This window comes from Oxyura jamaicensis, chromosome 7 (genome assembly GCF_011077185.1).
Source record: "Oxyura jamaicensis isolate SHBP4307 breed ruddy duck chromosome 7, BPBGC_Ojam_1.0, whole genome shotgun sequence".
Classification (NCBI taxonomy): Eukaryota; Metazoa; Chordata; class Aves; order Anseriformes; family Anatidae; genus Oxyura; species Oxyura jamaicensis.
The window spans coordinates 25,372,406-25,390,069 of NC_048899.1; the positions used below are offsets into that span (position 1 = coordinate 25,372,406).

The 17,664-nt window shown below is 43.8% G+C and overlaps 1 protein-coding gene across 7 annotated transcripts in view; it reads right to left on the bottom strand.

Annotated features, from left to right (window-relative positions):
* The window catches only part of SLC15A2 (solute carrier family 15 member 2), a 60,290-nt gene that overhangs the window by 18,723 nt on the left and 23,903 nt on the right, over positions 1-17,664 (bottom strand). For all 7 annotated transcript variants that reach the window (XM_035331917.1, XM_035331912.1, XM_035331918.1 and 4 more), the window contains 10 exons: positions 16,907-16,994; positions 16,151-16,292; positions 14,444-14,536; positions 13,216-13,315; positions 8,052-8,142; positions 5,838-5,915; positions 3,131-3,213; positions 1,771-1,857; positions 1,368-1,457; positions 1,010-1,054 (listed from right to left, as the gene is read on the bottom strand). In XM_035331917.1, the coding sequence (XP_035187808.1) occupies positions 1,010-1,054; positions 1,368-1,457; positions 1,771-1,857; positions 3,131-3,213; positions 5,838-5,915; positions 8,052-8,142; positions 13,216-13,315; positions 14,444-14,536; positions 16,151-16,292; positions 16,907-16,913 (816 nt within the window). In that variant the 5' untranslated portion in view covers positions 16,914-16,994. The remainder of the gene's footprint in view (positions 1-1,009; positions 1,055-1,367; positions 1,458-1,770; positions 1,858-3,130; positions 3,214-5,837; positions 5,916-8,051; positions 8,143-13,215; positions 13,316-14,443; positions 14,537-16,150; positions 16,293-16,906; positions 16,995-17,664) is intronic.

The window sequence follows — 17,664 nt, forward strand, 5'->3', positions numbered from 1 at the left end:
CTGAAATAAGCCAAAAATCCATCCAAGCTGGTGCAACAAAAACAACCCCAACGGTTTTCTTCTCTACCAGGGAGAGTTTAATAAGTGACTCCTGGCGATTTTTAGATGTTCTGCTACAGATCACTAAGTGCATGCAAGCACAACAGCAGAAAACAAAGTTTCTAGATACACATCACAAAGACTTCAGGAACTTTCATTATTTTGCCTCTCTTGAGTGGGTAAAATATTACCCACTGTGTAGTCTTTTTCATGCCTCATTTGAATTAATTAAGCCTAATGAGTATCACATGCTGAGAGCCAAATTTTTAATGGGAGAGACATAGAAGGGCTCAAATTTGGGACCTTAAGTCAATTTTGAACAGTAAAATGGGTATTTATGATCTTGTATTCCAATGTGAACATCCACAGGTAAGATCTAGATGGCTTATTAAAATATACATGACTGGAAACTGGCCCTGGGTGGTGACAGCTTGAGCCATACAGCTGATCCACATTTATCTGCCACTACACCCTGCCATTCATGTCCTTGAAGTGCTTTATGGCTAGTAATTAATCCTCACCACATCTCTACGCTATGCACAGGATTCCTGCTGATCCTTAGGGGCTTCATTAATGTATCACCAAGTCAGTCAGGGCAGAGGCATACAACTGTAACAGCTCTCGTTATACCTTGCAAGGGCTGCGTGAACTTTCCCTGAGTTCCCCCTTGCGTGGGATTAGCAGGCTGGAAACCCTACCTGCTCAAGGCCACAGAGCAGCCAGTCTCCAGCATGTCAGCACTCCTGATTTCGCAAGCTGCCGGTGGCTTCCCAGCCCTCGCTCCTTGCCATGCCAATATGTGCTGTGATGAATTGCACATGGCCACACAGAGCCTCTTACTTCTGATCATTGGAAGTGCAACTCATCCAGACTTGTTAAGCTGAAGCTCTTAGTATTGTAAGACTCCAATTAAAAAGCAAGAGCAGTGATATTACTACTAGGCTTATCCCTGGTGACAGTAAGTACTTACAAAATCAGCATTCATCTTTGTGGCTTGCAAAGTCCACCTGGATCCCTAAGAAGAAAACAGACAGCTTTGAAGCCTTAAAGATGTCCTAAAGAAGAGAACACATGAAGACAGAGAAGACAGTTGGGCTGGAGGTCTTATTTCCCCTGTCTCTTCCTTCCCTTCCCTTCCCTACATTGACTGTCAATAGGCATGGCACACTTCCTTCTCACCCTCCTGAGCGAACTGCAAAGGCACAACCAGTGTTGATGATGGGTACTACTTTAGCAAGCCCCTAGACAACTAGGAGGAGTGTAGAGCTCTGTGGCCTCAGGGTGCTTTGGTGTGCACACCCAGGCCAGCAGACAGGCCTGCAACGTACCTGCTGATCAAACAGGGCCCAGAACATCGGCAGTGGTATGAAGAGGAAGAGAACGCATGTCACCATTTTAACCTCCCCAATCAGTTGTTTCTATAAGGGAACAGGCAGAAAGATAAGATGACAAGACAACACAAGCTTCCAGCCACAAAGCAAGAGAGCTCCAATGCCTTTCTACGTGGCAGTTATTCATTGCATTTACTCATGGGCATATTTGCACTTCTGCATTTCAGTGCAGCACCTAAACTGTCCATTAAGGGTCAGGAGAGCACAGGCATGGGAAGGGACAGGACAAGTGAAAGACTGGTGTATGTGAGGAGTGGTGTGGCCAGGCCAGTCTTAAGTCTGTCTACTTCCCTGTCTTCCCCTTTCCCCCTCCAAACCTGCCAGGTAAAGCATCACTTACCGAGTACTTTTCTGATGCCCAATCAAGCCAGTGATCTCTCTTTGGAATATGATGGGAGCGGTTTTTCAGCCTGTTTTTAATAGCAAACTAGGGAAAAAACAAAATAGGTGAATAGTTCCCTTGTGCCTGCCACCTTGTTTAAACTATTTCCTTTCCCTTTCAGAAGCTTTATGTATCAGCCCTTGACACATTCCCAGCTCAGGGCTGCCCTCCCCATCCGCAAAGGTACACAGCACCAGATAATTCTGCTGGACACGTCCAAAATCTGCATGTACAGGACTGGACACTTTATGACCAATTCTCTGCAGGAAAGGTTCTGTGGCATTGGTTAATTAAAGGCATGATGTGGGAATGAAATACCTCCTGAGCCTGTCTTTCAAAGACAAATCTGGCATTAGTCCCCATAGACTTTCTTGCTTGATTTAAAACCTGATAGGTTATAAAGCTTTGAACGTAATTTCTTCTTCCGTTCTTTTCTGAAAGGCACCTGTTGGTTTGACCACTGTGCTGGGAAGGGAACACCTCATTATCCACAGCAATGTCAAAAACAGAACTCTCCCTCCTTTCTTGTTCTGTAGGTCTGTCTTTGCATATTCCTGGTGCAGCCCATGTCTCATTCAGTCCTAGAGAAGCTTTCAAGTTCATTTCTCACTGAAGGAGAAATCAGTGACACCAAATTTTTAACTTGTTTGTTTATAGTGTGTGCTCCAGCCGCTGAACAGACTCTGGCAAAAAGAGTGGCAGCCTCACTTAGAAACCCTGTCCTTAAGATCTGGCTGCTTCCTCGAGGTAAATCTGTCACTAGCATTAACCTAGGTAAAAAGAAAACATTTGCTGAATTTTTTCAGCTTCCTGAAAAAGAAATATCAATCTTCACCCAAAACCAAGAAAGTATTTTTGCACATACTATATTCCACTTACACACTACGAAAAATAATTGATAAGGCTATACTGCAACTTTAGCAAGCATCGCTTGCATTTACAAGAGCATGCTCAATGTGCATAATATGAACACGTACTCTTACTGTCTGCTGAACTGATAAACTTCAGTAAAATTGTTCAGCTGAAAAAAAAAGTCACATTTCTGATACTTTGTGAGTTTCTGAATTTTCCTTTCAGTCTTCTGCCTGTCTTTCAGCATCCCCCCCAGTGGTTCTACTTGGCATCAGTTAATCAGTTCGTGGAACTATGGAAAAAACAATTGAAATGCTGAAAGAATAAACTGGGACCTAAATGTGTTCCTTATTCCTTCTAGCAGCATACAGAAGAACTCCAAATGCCCCCTCCCCATTCCCTTTGCACTTTTCTGATCTGCAGCCCCAGAGTCGTGCATGAAAGAGAAGGAAAGGCACATACTTACTCCAATGCATTTGCACACTTCAAGTAAGACATTCCCTTGTGGGGGCATTTTTCTGTACAGCCCACTTCCAGCAATGAACACAACTGAAAAATATAATAATCCAAAAGGGAATTCACATGTCTAAAGCTCAGCCCCAGCCCCCATATTCAACAGAAATCCTCTCCCTTTGGGGCTTACAGAATTGGAATCTTATCAAACAAAACAAATATACAGGACACCATTTGTGCCTTTCGATGGAAGAAAATGCAGCTTCCTATAAGGCAGTATGATTCCTACAAAGTGACTGCCATCTTCTCATAATCTGCTGTGGCACAACATGCACCTCCACATCCGATTCATGCAGGAAACCAGTGCTTTGAAAATTCCCCCATCTATGCTTTTTGTGGGCTAAACTTAAAATACAATCGACATTTAATTCCTGTATCTGATGTTGATGATACCTGTGCTGGAAACCATCCCCGAGTCATTGCAACCACGTGAGGATGAGTGCAGATCCAACACGGGTTCTGTGTATTGCACCTCACGCACATTTCAATGGCAACTGCCAGCCCAACTCGCAAAGGCCACTGCATCACACGCTGGTGCTAAGGGAAATTACCTCCACTCATGGTTTCCATGGAAGGATGTGCAATTTAAGATACTGTTTTGCCTTGTTTTTCTCCCTCAAAGCACAAAAACATATGAAGCAAGGCTTCAAAATATTGTCAGAGATGGAGCTATCCAATTACAGATCATTTGTCCTGCTCTTTGAGAGCCTTTGACTGCACTGCAATTCCAAAGATGTTAGCAGGGAGAAGCACAATAAAAGCTGAGCACGAAATCCATATAACAAAGCATTTTAAGCTAACCCAGTCACCCAGGTCAGTCCACAGCCAGTGGAGAAAAGTGGGCATTTTAATCCTGACATAGGAACACTACAGGAGATTCACCATTTCTCTTTTCTCACTACGAAGACCCTTTATATCCTGTTCTGACTTGCAGAACTGTCAGAGAGGCATCTGAAGTCACTTTAGGTGAATCTCAAAGTCACTTGTCCAAAGTCACAGAGTGGGCAACTGCACTACCTCATTTTTAGCATCTCCCTGTGGAGCTGTTGGTACCTCCTAAGGGAGACTGATGAGGTTTGCTGAAATACCTCCTGGGGATGCCACTGACTCCATTGGGAACTGAGGTTCCTGCATTAAGTTTAGCATTTGAAATTAAATAATATCAGTCCTCTCTTATCTTTCAGAAACTGAAGCAGCTCAAAAAATCTCCTTGTATAAGATTTCCATTCTGCCTCTAAACCTATCCTGTTTTCCATCATCACAGGGAGGACCAGTCAGGACTGGAAGGGTATTTTCTGCAGTCCTGCATGCTGCTCACATAGTCAAATATATCACATTCAAGAGCATGTTAGCATGTTACAAAAGAACAGAGCTGCTTTGCCAGGGTGGGCTGTGGAATCTGGCAGCAGGACACTAGCTAAAAACACCTTTTGACTGATGGCCTCACTGAAACTGCAGTATTTACATGCCCATTTTCCCCTGGGCAACTACTAATATCCTGCTGGAAACTTTCAGCACAGAGAAGCCTATGCTGCCTTAAACTGATAGGAGTAGGCCATGTGGGAAAAGAGAAGCTGCTCAGGCCCATGACCATGCACGTTTTGAAAATAATTGCTCTAACACTGGCTGTGGCCTGATGACATTTCTTCAGTGTGCTGATCCTTCTGCCAGATGGAAGTTTGAGGGGAAAAAGCAGCATTCATATTCTCCGGGGGATGAACTTTTCAAATCACAGACGCTATGGTGAAATCAAACAATTGCTTGGTCTCTCAATTAAGCTAACAAGCTGAATGAGAAGTCACCCCATGCTGTGTCTAAACCTCTCAAATGCAGCATAATAAGGGGACTGCTCCCCTCAGTCACTTGCAACTGTGAAACTAAAGCTAATGGGGTGTCCTCTATATTGGTTACTGAGGAATAACTGTAGGAATGTAGAAATTGCTGGGTATTTGACAGGGGTTGAAGAAGTCTTGACAGTACATTAATGGGACTAAGATGCAAGCTTTAGGGAGCAGGATGATTGTGTCTGCCTCCAGACTCTTGGGCAATGAGGGCTTATTATTGCAACATAATAATAGGCTGTCACTATAATTGTGGGAATTACTTCAGCCAAGCAAACTGAGACAGCTCAGAATAAAGTAGCATCTCATTCAGCTTCTTCTGGGATTTCTGGGTGGCAAACAGATTCTGAAGCAAAAGTCTGATCCATTAAAGACGTCCCCAGGCTACAAAAAGCCTGTGCAAAGGTTAGAAGTGTCATACTAAGCTTCTCTTCTGTGAGTTGGGAAACTTTGAGGACTGCTCAGATGGCAGCTCAAAGGTCTAACTTACTGACAGACAAAGCTATAGTCCATCAGGACAATGATTTTGGTGCCTCCCTTTGTTATATTGAACAAGGTAACTGTATTGTCATACACCCACTGGACCACTCGCTCACCAGTGTCATGGTACAGACCACAGGATGACCACTGTCTGCCCACCACTGAGTGAACCATGTGTTTTTTCTTGGTGTTCTGAACTGTGAAATTGTTGGTCAACCTTGTACCCTTGAGCTTCCCATCACAGTATCCATCCAGAGCTGGTAAACTTGTGCATTTTCTCATCTACAAGTGGACTCACAAATGGTAACTACTACTAGAAGCATTATAGTTTTCACTCACCAAGCGCCAACACCATCAGTGCTGCTGGGACACCAAAAGCCAGTGCATAACAATCCTCTCCAAAACATTTCACATCCCCTAAAAAGGAAGTCAGAAATAAAAGCATCTCATTACAGTCAGACTTATGTTACCTGGGTCTTTGATTTGCTTCCCTTAAATCAGTCACTTCTCTTAGCTTTAAATCTTCTTTGCTGGTGCTTGACACTGTGAATTGAATCTCCTTGAAACAGTTGTCCTCCCGTGACGAGGACAATTTGGAAGCAGGGTTAGTGTCTGCCAGCAGCAGCAGCTGATAATGGGATATTGATCAGAAGAGTAGAAGGGAAAGGGCAGACAAATACGTAGAAAGAAGTGGTAGGAACCATAATTTGGAACAAAACGAAACAAAACAACATTTAAAATAACCTCAAATCGCTATGTATTTGCATAGATCTAAACAATCAGTACTGTGTTGCCACATTATTTGTGCCAGCTTCATGAATTATTGAGCTAAAAACCCAAATCTGATTTCCTAGTAACCTACAGTGGACAAGGCAGAAGGAAAATCCCCTACTCTTAAATGAGTGGGAGCATAGGATAAGACCTAATGCTCTGGTTACATCTCCGGTTCCCTGCTCTCCTCCTTCCCAATCTCACCAGAGGCTGCCTGCTCCAGGTGTCAGGTCCTGCCCACCAGGAAGCCAGGTTTGTCAGAGCACGGCTTCGATTGATGTGAGGTATGGTTCACTGAAACCCTGCGCCTCTTGGCCTAGCTCAGTTCTCACCCCACACAAGTTTAGCAGGCCGGCTGCAAACAGCAAACCTGTTTGCTGTGTTGTCTAGGTCTGTGTGCCAGTGGCTACAAATTACTGCACTCTTACATGGAGCAAAACCAAATAAATATGACTAAAATAAACCAACACAGTTAACAGGAAAACAACCCATGAAGCTTTCAGTTGTTCCTGTTTGCTGTCCCTGGGCAGTCGTGGTCAGCTGCATAGCTGTGTGCAGTGCCTAACACTTATTTGCTTATTTTCAGTAAATTAGCTGAGATCCAACTGGCAGCAAGACCTTATGGACACACTGAACTTTTGACATGCAAAATGAGTTGGACTTCTCCACCTAAAAATATCCTGCACTTCTGCCAAATGTCTAAGAACATCATTTCTTGTTTTTCCAGGAAAAGCTTTCACACTTAGCAGAAATTGTACTCTTTCCCCAGCCTCTCCGCCTTATTTCCATGTTGCAACTAGTTTATCAGTATGCTGCGTTGGCACGAGTTTGGATGTCCTAAAGGGACCAGATTTCCATCAGCCCCCTGACTACACCAAGCGAGAGCCCCTCCCCAGCGAAACGCTGGTCTGTGGATAGGGAACATTTGCCTTGGCCTGAACACGGGGCTGTAAACGTGAGACAAAGCACAACTGCCCACAGCCTTGTGAAACGAACGGCCTGTCGAAATAGCTGCTCCAAAAAAAGAAAGCTTCCTGGAGGCTACAGGATGGAAGGAAAAAATTGCTAGTGAGTGTGAAGGCTACTTTGTCCCCGTCCTCATCCTCTTTGCCTATGGCCTGCTACCCTCCTGCCCTCCCTCTGCCTCTGTGTCTGTATTTAATCCCTTGGTTTCTGGGCACTACAATACAATGAAGGAAACAGCAACAAGGCTAGAATGTAAAGTAGGACTTAAGTGGGGCAGAGGCCTTTGCTTTGTCCTCAAGGCTAATTGCTCAGGGCTGCAATCTTGCAAGCAGACCCCAGCAGACATGCCTGGGTGCCAGGACAGAGTCCTCCAGCAGTCAGCAGTGCCCTGTGGGGGGGAGAAGGTGGGGCTCCACAACCAGCCCAGATAACTCATTTAGTCCTGGTGCCTGCCCATGATGCCAAAGATCAATTCCCATCCACAGGTTACCTACGGGCAAGACAGGGAAGAATCCTTCACTGGCCAGAAGGAGGATTAGCTTACCATTTAGTTCTTTCCACCTCCCATATTTTAATTCTACAGTTCAGGCTGGCTTTGAAATACAGCTGGGAATGTGGTTTTTGCGACTTGCCTGCTGCTAGTACCATAAATCTGTTACACTGCTACGGCAGGATTAACAAGGCGTAAATGCAATACAGTGGCCAATCCAGAGATAATGTAATTTCTGCCATTCAGTTGTCATAAGAGCCTAACAATGCACAGCAGCGTAGTCAGAGGGCAGCTAATTTATTGTCTTATTTTAAATCAACACTGACCTCTTAATACAGGAGTTACAAACGTGGAGATCAAACTTCCAGCATTAATGGATAAATAGAAGACGGAAAAAAACTTGCTTCTCTCCGAGGTCTAAAACAAGAGAAGACAATATCAATGTCATGGCTAATGCACAGCATCCAGCTTGCAAATTGAACGCTATCAATTCTCTTGTTAGGGAGGCTGGGTAAATATTGACACGCAGTGCATAAAACGTTAAGCAAACAAGCTTGCCTTCAGGTGATGGTAAAAGCTCACACAAATCAGCTCACGTTACTTAAGAAGCGCTTTGGGGCTTTTTGGCATTTCGGAAGAAAAGCCACTGCTTGGAGAGTGTTGTGGGATTGGAAGGGGAGAGCATTTACTTATTCAGAACAAGTAGCATGATTCAGATCCTCTGGCACCTAATTCAATCCAATTTGGCGTGGCTTGACAAACTCATAATTTGTTCCCATGTCTGAGCTCTGTTTTTCCCCTCCTCTCTTCCTATGTGAAAACAGAAAAAGAAACCTGCATAGATTGAGTGGTTGTTAAAGACAGCATAGATGAGAGAGTGGCAGCAAATGAGAGGGATCCAACAGGGAGGAGATTACCAAGCTGAGGCCAGTCAACCTCAAACTAATAGGGGAAATTAAATCTATGGGAGCAAATTCAACAGCCTGACGGAGGGTTGAACTCCAAGAGGAAGAGTTCAAAATTCAACTGATGTTGTAACATGTTACAGTCTATACAGCTAAAGGATTCCTGTTGATCTTCTTGCCTCCCACATAATTCCCAATTTGGAGGCAATCAAGAACTTGATGCAGAGTTTGGTGCTTTCCACAGAAGTAGTGTGTGAAGGGGTTCACTCCAAAGCAGTCTTTCCTTGCTTGCAGGGGAGACACACCTGCACAGATACATGCACACACAGTGCTAAACCTCCTCCCTGTGCCTGGGTGGGCCAGCAGAGTGGAGAAAGAAGAGAAGGCAACTTGGCCTACACCACGCTCGTCTGTATCACCAGCTAGTGGACATCTGAGCTGGGGAAACCAGCATTTAGGGACAGCCCAAGCACAGGCAGATGATAAGTTTTATTTGTTTTTAGGCTTCACTCCTAGCTGTAACCATGTCCTGTGATGGTAGTGGGCAAATTGCCTGGGACATGGCTTGGTTCCTGGCAGAGAGCTCCTTAGGGCACCTGGAGCCACATCTCTCTGACCTGAGCATGTTTTTGACCAGGAAACTTTAATTCATCTCAGTGTGAGGAAGATCCCCAGAGGTCTGGTTTTCCTTCAAACACATCTTGCTCCCTTAGACAACAATAGTCACAAGGCTGGAAAACAGAAGAAAATGCCAAGAATTGCAGACACGTAAAGAGGACATCTCATAAGGAATGAAGCCTGGGATCCCAAAATGACTACGGTGCAGCCAACAGGTACTTTGTATGGCAGGAAGCTTCTTATCACAGCAGATCATTGCGGTGAAGGTGGGCAGGCAGGACAGAACAGGAGGACTTTCTTTATGTCGCCTTGTGAAGTGGGTACTGGGGAGGTAAGGCTGAGTCCCATCACCTTCCACCAGCACCCACCACAGATGCTGGGTGTCCCCTGGTTTGGGTGAAGAGCTTTTTGGCTTGCCCCAGCACAGTTATGAAGATATCCCATCAGCTTGAGTTTTTGGCTCTGGCAGGATTTTATTTCCTAGCACATCTCAGAATCTAATCCATATGTCACTCATAAGTGATTTATCCTGGATTAAAGAACTGGTAGGCCTTATAATCATTGTCCCTTGTTCCTGTGGTGAATAGCAAACAGCAATGAATCTTACTGCCTCCTAAATTCTATTTTTGTCCTCACTAAAATTTTTGGTTACCTGCTATTTTCTACTGCTAAGATAATAAAAGTATTTTTCTTTTATTTTATTTTCTTTTCTTTTTTCTACCTCTGTGACTAGTTATTTGTCACCATAAAGAAATACAGAAAAATCAGTAGCCTTAGCAAACTCTCCCAGTCACAGAATAGCCCTGCCATGGCTTGATATGGGTACTGCAGAGGAGTCCTCAGTCCTGACTTCTTTTATTCAAATTCTTACGACATATCTATAACCCCTCATATCTGAACAACTCAGAATTTCTGAGAGCTGAGCAAGACTCAAGCACACAGCTCTTGACATGATAAAGTCTAGAGCAACGATTACGAAAACCAGAGTGCTGATAAGAGGACAGTGATTTGGGGCGTCTTATTTCACACATTTACAAATTTCAGGATGGAAAGAATGGTCAGAGAAGCAGAAGTGAGTACAAAACTAATGACCGAGCAGCTTGTAAATTACACCCGAATTCCTTCCTTACTTTCTTAATCTTTGGAGCAGACATACATTAGTAACATGATTTGGATTAGCTAATTTGAGGAAAAGGTACTGTACATTATAATCCTGATCTCCTTGGCAACAGAGAAAAAAAAAAAAAAAAAGAAACAGAGAAAGCTATTTAGTACCTTAAAAACCATACCACACTGTTTGAAAGCAGCTTTGGCCATTAATTAATAGACACAGAAGCCTGTACATTTATATAGCATATCATAAATACAATTTTGTTCAAGCATTCTTAGCCTGGACTGCTAATCCTATAGACAAGGATGCTTGGAAACGTCCTGCAGATAAATCTGCTTTCCCTATCTGATCTCCCGCTGTATCAGTCTCCATCACTGTTTGTAATAGTACAGTTCTCAAACTGGCAGATCCAAGAATTTACAAAGTACTCTAAAAAAAACCAGACTAATGGTGTACATTTGCCTCAAAACCTAAATTAGTCTCTATGTGGGAACCGCAGGGGCAATTTATTTATTAATTTTACATGCAGAACTACCACATCCCTCGTTTCCAGACTGAGCAACTAAGCCTCTGCACTTAAGGGTTCAGCTGAAGTTTATTGGTGTCCTGAAAATTAAGGGGGAATCAAATTCTTCATTTCATTGGGAATTTTAGAAACTTATTTCACCCTACCTGGAACAGAAGATGAAAGACAGAGAAAGTTTTCCAGAACAACACTCTGGAGGGGAAAAGTATTCTGGTTGTCCCCAAACCTTCCATCCCTTACAAAATCAAAACTTCTCATTCATATTTTGAAGACTTAAATTTCCTATTGCACAGCATAAAACCTTCTTTTCTCCTGAAAGGCAAAGTAACGTCAAAATGGTAAAATACAAACTTCCTATTCTGAAAAGAATGAATAGAGCAGAACGTATTGTCCTTGTCAGAAGACTTCTTACAATTTTCTTTTTCTAAATTAGTTTCCCTTGAAGGCAACACACAGAGGAATGTCTGAGCCTTAGTGTTTGATAAATTTGTTGGAGCGATGTAGTCTGACTGCTGGAGAATGGGCACAGTCCCACACAAACACAGGCAATTGAGGTTTTTCTCTGTAACTCAGTTGTGACTGTAAGTTTGGGATAATAATATTATGTGCCTGACTGGGGTGCTGAGATTCATTAGCTGTAGTCTATAAAACACTCTGAAGATAAGTGGTACATATTATCATACTGTAATTAGGTGGTAATTGAAAGATGCTGGATAAACATTATTAATCATTAATATTCATAGACGTAGCACTTCTGAAGATGCTGCTGCAACACCTGTTACAATCCTTTTGGGACAGCTATTAGCGCTGCGAGCTGGGATGCCCACATGCTGGTATGCACGCAGCATATTCCCAGAGCACAGGTGCTGTACTGCCAGCCTGCTTCTGGAGACTGAGGAGGCTGGGACCACCAGCTGATTGCTGCTCCCTCTTCCGAAGCAACCTCTAAAGCACCAGAGATGACGGACAGCACAGGATGGGCCCTCCTGCAGAAGGATCTGCTTTGAAAACGTGACCATGAAACATGTTGGGTTTTGCTACCCCTTCATATTCAACTGTAAGCTTCATCACTTTAGCATGACATAGTGCGTGTGCAGAAAGAACAAGTCTTCTCCACATTTTAAAATTGTCATTCCAGTCTGTTTTATTTGTTCATTAAATGCTGACTACACACTGGGACATTGCAATAGACGAACAACAAACTGTCCTACAGGGCTCCCATCCCTTGTCCAAGGCCAAGGGGCCATCCCTTTTCCAACTCCACTAGTACTTTTCCTGACATACCATTATTCTAGTGTCCTTATTCAATGCCTCTGCTGACAGAGATTTCCATCTTCCAAAAGTCCTAGTCTTTTTCAGTACTTTTCTTGACCTATTTCTGGAATTCTTTTCTTACTGTCAATCCTAAATAATCCTTATTGATTTTAAAAGCCTGCTCATCACAGACTCAAACACTTATTTTCTTCCTTGTAGTAGAGACCTTCCAAGACTCATGCCATTCACAGAAGTTGCTGATTTGAATACTGTCTTTGAGAAAACTGAAATTTTTATTTGTGTGTTAGATCAACATAAATCTAAGTGTTTAATTTCAGGTTAATAGGAAAATGATGCTTTTTGCCTTGACATAGTGCTTCACTTCTTCAAGCTCAGCGTTGTCGCTGATTGAGCTACTGTGTTGCATAATGGGAGTTTAAGATTGGTGCATTACAGGACATGAGGGCCAGGGCTAAACACTTCTGGTGGAGAATGAGGACATGAAGCAACTGGATTGTGATTCAGGATCCAGTACAATTTCCCAGCTCTTCAGAACTTTCCATTCTGGAGAAAACATTCTGGATACACTTGGTACTAGAACTGTTTTTGAAAGGCTAGAATTTTCTACAGTTCTTTCTGAAAAACATCTAAGACAGACTATGACTGGTGCCTGTTTTGAGGGCAAGTTCCCAGGAAAGCACAGAGCCTGGTGATACAACTTTCTCTTTCATCTGATGTGTTGCACTGCAGTGTGTTATAATCACACCTGTTAAACTGGTTCTGAAATAGCTACCTTTCCATGCTGTGCCATAGCGGATCTTCCAAATACTCTGACATCCAATTAACATTTGGATTATTTGATGCAATTATGACCTATCATTCCTGATATAAACCCCATTCCATTAGTGTTTTCCTTTCCTGAAGCATCCCGATTCTTTCGAGACTCATGCAAACCATCTTACTACATCTTTTCCTAGCAAATGGGACCTCATTCTAGTACAAAAGAATCTGATCACACGAACATCCTCATAAAGCAACCAGACACTGCAGAGTTTAGGAAATAAATGAAATCTTACATGTTCCTCTTCAAACTGGTCCCCACCAAATGCAGAGACGCAGGGCTTGATACCTCCCGTTCCAAGGGCGATCAAAAACAGACCAACCATAGACAGGATGCTTCATGCAAGAACAAAAACAACACCATTGCAGAACTTTTCCAGTGCTTAGGAGAGCATGTTAGTATCACCCAACCACAATTCCTCTGATATCACTGTCTTTTGCACATGGGCAGTGATGATAAGCAAGCTAAGTAGCAAAAAATAAAAATAAAAAATTCTCATTTCTGTATTCATTCTGTATTCAGTATCAGTCAATTAACCAAAAAGTTTTTGTCAGTTTCTTGCTGTTCCAAGGCCCAGTGGACATACCAGACACTGAAGAATCAAGGGATTATTTTTCACTCATCTGAGAACAAAAGATTACAGAGATCAATTGAGGAAAAAAGAAAAAAGAAAAAAAAAAAAAAAAAAAAACAAAAGCCTTTGCATATAGGACTTCCAGTTTGAATAACTGAAGCAAAACTGTTTGAATTGGACTGTTGGGCGCTTTCCACCTCCCAGTGCTTCTCAAAATCCCATTGCTGGCCCGACAGCAATATTTGTATGGAACCAAGTGTCAGGTCTGGGACAAAAGAAAAAAGAAAGGCTGCTCTGTAAACCAGAAGCTCCTGCTTGCATGCACATATTTTTAGAGCCCCGAGTACCTAGGCAAAAACAGCCTGGTGGTTTCAGAGACATCAGCTGGAGAACTACTCTGAAATTCCTATAATTTTGGAATCTAGAGGGCAAGAAGGGCAGTACCCTGGAGGTGACACAGACCATTCCTCTGTCACACATCAGAAAATGTGTATTTAGGGTTTTGTGTTCCCATGAACACAAGGGAACCTTGCTGAGCTGGGCACCAGTGCTGATGAGAAAATGAGGGAGAAAGGAAGCTGGTGTAGGAAGCTGGATGGAGGAAACCAAACTCCAGTAGCACCTTGTAGCAGACAGGCATGGTCAGAAATCCCTGTGTCAAAGGGCTCGGTCTCAGGGGTGTTTTCCAACTCCTCCTGCTGCATTCACACTTTGAACACTCTCTTCTGCTTATTCAGACATCCCAAACCCTTCCCTGGTAAAAGCAACCCATGCACGGTCCCTAGACTGCTGTCCTCATGGAGGCGAAACAAATGTCAGTCTGACAGTCCTGGGTCAGCCACCTACCACTGCAACCTCCTACAGCGTTATGGCTTCAACAGCTACTTACACGTGAACGGCCTGGTTGCCCAGGGATGGAATTGCGCCCACTGACTTGATCAGATGGCCGACCACATACACAATGGAGAGGTAGATGATTGTCCTGTGAACAAAGCAAACAGCAGTGACTGATGGTGCTGGGTGACGTATGATCTGAAAACAGAGTGTGCCTGTGCTTCCTGATATGGAAGGTCTACTTGGCAGATGCACAAGGAACTGCTTTGTCCATATCTCTGCTATCGCAGACACCTATAACTCTTCTGTGTCAGCACTGAGCACACTGAAAGAAAGAGATAGTCAAATGTGTTGAGATTAAGGAGGGAGAGACCCTATTTTCTTTGCAGAGGCTGCTGGGCATAATAAACTAAAAATGTTCCAGTCTTATCATGCAAATAGATATAGGCAAATAGGCAAGCACTGTTCAAGTCCAACTCAATTTCCAGACTACTACTAACTGGCAGTTTGTAGCATGCACTTAACTGAATCCCTACACTGGAAGGCATCTGTAGGGTCTTTTGCCCACTTTTGCCCACACTCAAGCCACCAGACTGCCACATCCAAACTAGTGGCACAGATGTGGTCCTTGACATATCCAGACCCTGGCTGCAACAGCTAACTTAGAGCCACAACAGATCATTCATAAAAGCCCCTCTAATCTTTTATCCTGTCCTGGGTATTGGCCAGGCCCAGCTACTATAGTAAAAGCCACCACCCAGTAAGACATAGGGAAGTCTTTTATCTAATGCACAAAAATCTGCATAATGATTTATTTTCTCACATCACCCTGCTGCAAGATAAATACCCTCAAAAAGCAACAAACATCGCTAGGTGAAACCTCAAATAATGAAGTTAATAAAATTCCCAATTGTTTGTTTTTTTTTTTTTTTTTCATTCTAAAGGACAGGAGAATTACTACAATTGAGCACAAAGAAAAAAGAATACTGATATCCCTTTAAAAGCTCTATGCTGAAAAGGCAGATAGCAGCTGCTTTTTTTCCATGTTGAGTCTCTCCTGCCAGATTCACTTAGTCCTATAGAGAAAGGTTCAGCTGCACTTCATCACTCTGACAGCAAGACTCCTCAGGCAGCGAACAGACAGTGCCAAGGAAAGAATGTCCTGTATCCAGCTGCTCACCACCACTCTGGGCAGATGATGGCCCCACAGCTTACCAGTCTAAGGGAGGACTCCTTAGTTTTCTCAGGGAGAGTTTACCTGCTTACATGCTAAGGGAGATGATTTGAGTGAACCTGATTACTCTGGGAAAAAAATGTGTGTGCTCACACATCCCCTGTGCTGAGAAAGCATAAATAAGTGGGTACAATTAGTGACATATCATCTGAAACCACTAGATCCAGATGACACTGCTTCCTCACCAGCCTTGAGTCCGTCTCAGCAACAGATCTCGGCTAGCTGGGGGTTAACCACTACCCCTTAGCTTTCTCAAGGTGCATGGGGAAGGAGGGTGGAGGAACCTGGTGTGATTTAATTTGTTTGAACTTTGTTGCCTATTGGTCCTTGGGAAAAAGAGGAGCACAGAACAGTGTGAGCAAACAGCTCAGCTGTTCATCCCTTAACAGAGAGGAGCTGACCTTTGCAAGCACGTCTTTGCCGCACCCTGGGCAAGCTCAAAACCAGGAGCACATGCAGCACTGAACCTCCTGCAGACTGCATGGCATAAATGTATTCTGTATGAATTAGAGAGATTACTTTACTTACTTGTATTTCCCCAGCCACGAGTCTGCCATGATGGCTCCAATGACAGGTGTGAAATAACAGAGAGCAGAAAAGGCATGGTACACAGCAGTGGAGAGATTCTCATCCCAGTGGAAGAAGCTTATGAAATACAGCGTCAGGACAGCTAAAAGGAAGCAAGCAGACCACATCAGATAATTAATGTGCATCTCTGCAGGTTAGCAGGAAACTACATCACAGTGACAAGAAAAACACTGATTTGTGTAGCAGCTATGAGCACTGTTGTGGAAAGATCTGTGCTTTCAAACCTGTTCCTCATAATCCCTGACACAGGAAACGCTCAAATGAGATATGCCAGTACCAGGTTTTCTTTGCTCATAAACATTTATGTTTAGCTGGAAATTATATTTTTTATCTTATCCTACCCTAACCTGTAGTTCTGTTTATGCATTTTTTCTATATGCGAATTAGGTGCCTGAATGATTCAGTCCTCTGACGCTCTGACTGCACACAACTGAAACACATCACACACTGGAAAACCACATTCAAGACAGAGAATTATATTAAAAAAAATGGAAGGGACACTGAGGTCTGTAGTCACTACTGCTCAGAGCAGGTCTAGCTTCCATGTTAGGGCACATTGTTCATGCCTGCATCCCAAAATACCAACTTACTTTGATAGACAACTGTGACCACATACAGCACAATCCTGGAACACCAGGCTGGTGTGTACAGAAATCCACTGATGGAAAAGTCTCTTCCTAGACACTGGCCACATACCTCTCATGCCATAGTAGGAGAAGCGCTCGCAGAACTCGTTCACCACGATGAAGGCAATGCTCAGGGGGTAGTTGGAACCACAGAGTTTCTGCGGGAAACAAACCAGAACCCATCAGCTTTGTGAAAGCTTTCACCCATGGTGCCTGGACAGCAGAGAGGAGGCCAGTTCCAAACCCAAGTGCTCACTGCTGCCTATATGGCCTGTGGGATGGGTCTCCTCAATCTTCACAGGCATGAGGAGACCCCACAGCTGTCTTGCTTTGGTCAGGGATCCCCAGTGAATCAGCCTGACTGGTGTTGGCCCAGTAAGGAAGCCCATGGGGACTCACAGACCACCAGCTAGTGCCCATCATGCTTGCAGCTCCAGCAGAAGGGTCCTACCGCCTCTCTGCTACAATATAAAACCCCACTGAGATGCAAAACCACCTTCAGATGCCTTTTTTTTCCTACACTTCACATGGAGCTACTGCCCTTCCCCAGAAAGCTGCCTCTCCTCGCACCAGGCCTCGCCTCAGCAGCTGACAGCCCCCAGGGAGCTGCTGCCTGCTCCCACCTGGAGCTGCTCCTTCCCCTGCGACCACTGCCCTCAGTGTCTGCAGCCCAGTCACATCAAACTGTGCCACCACGTTCCCTGAGGCAGAGCATCAGCCGCAGCCTCTATTGCATATTGTAAGAATGCTGTCGTGGTTACGGATAATTCAATTTATTAATCAAAATTCAAACAGAACAACCACGGGCTTCTCAAACCTGTCTGAGCC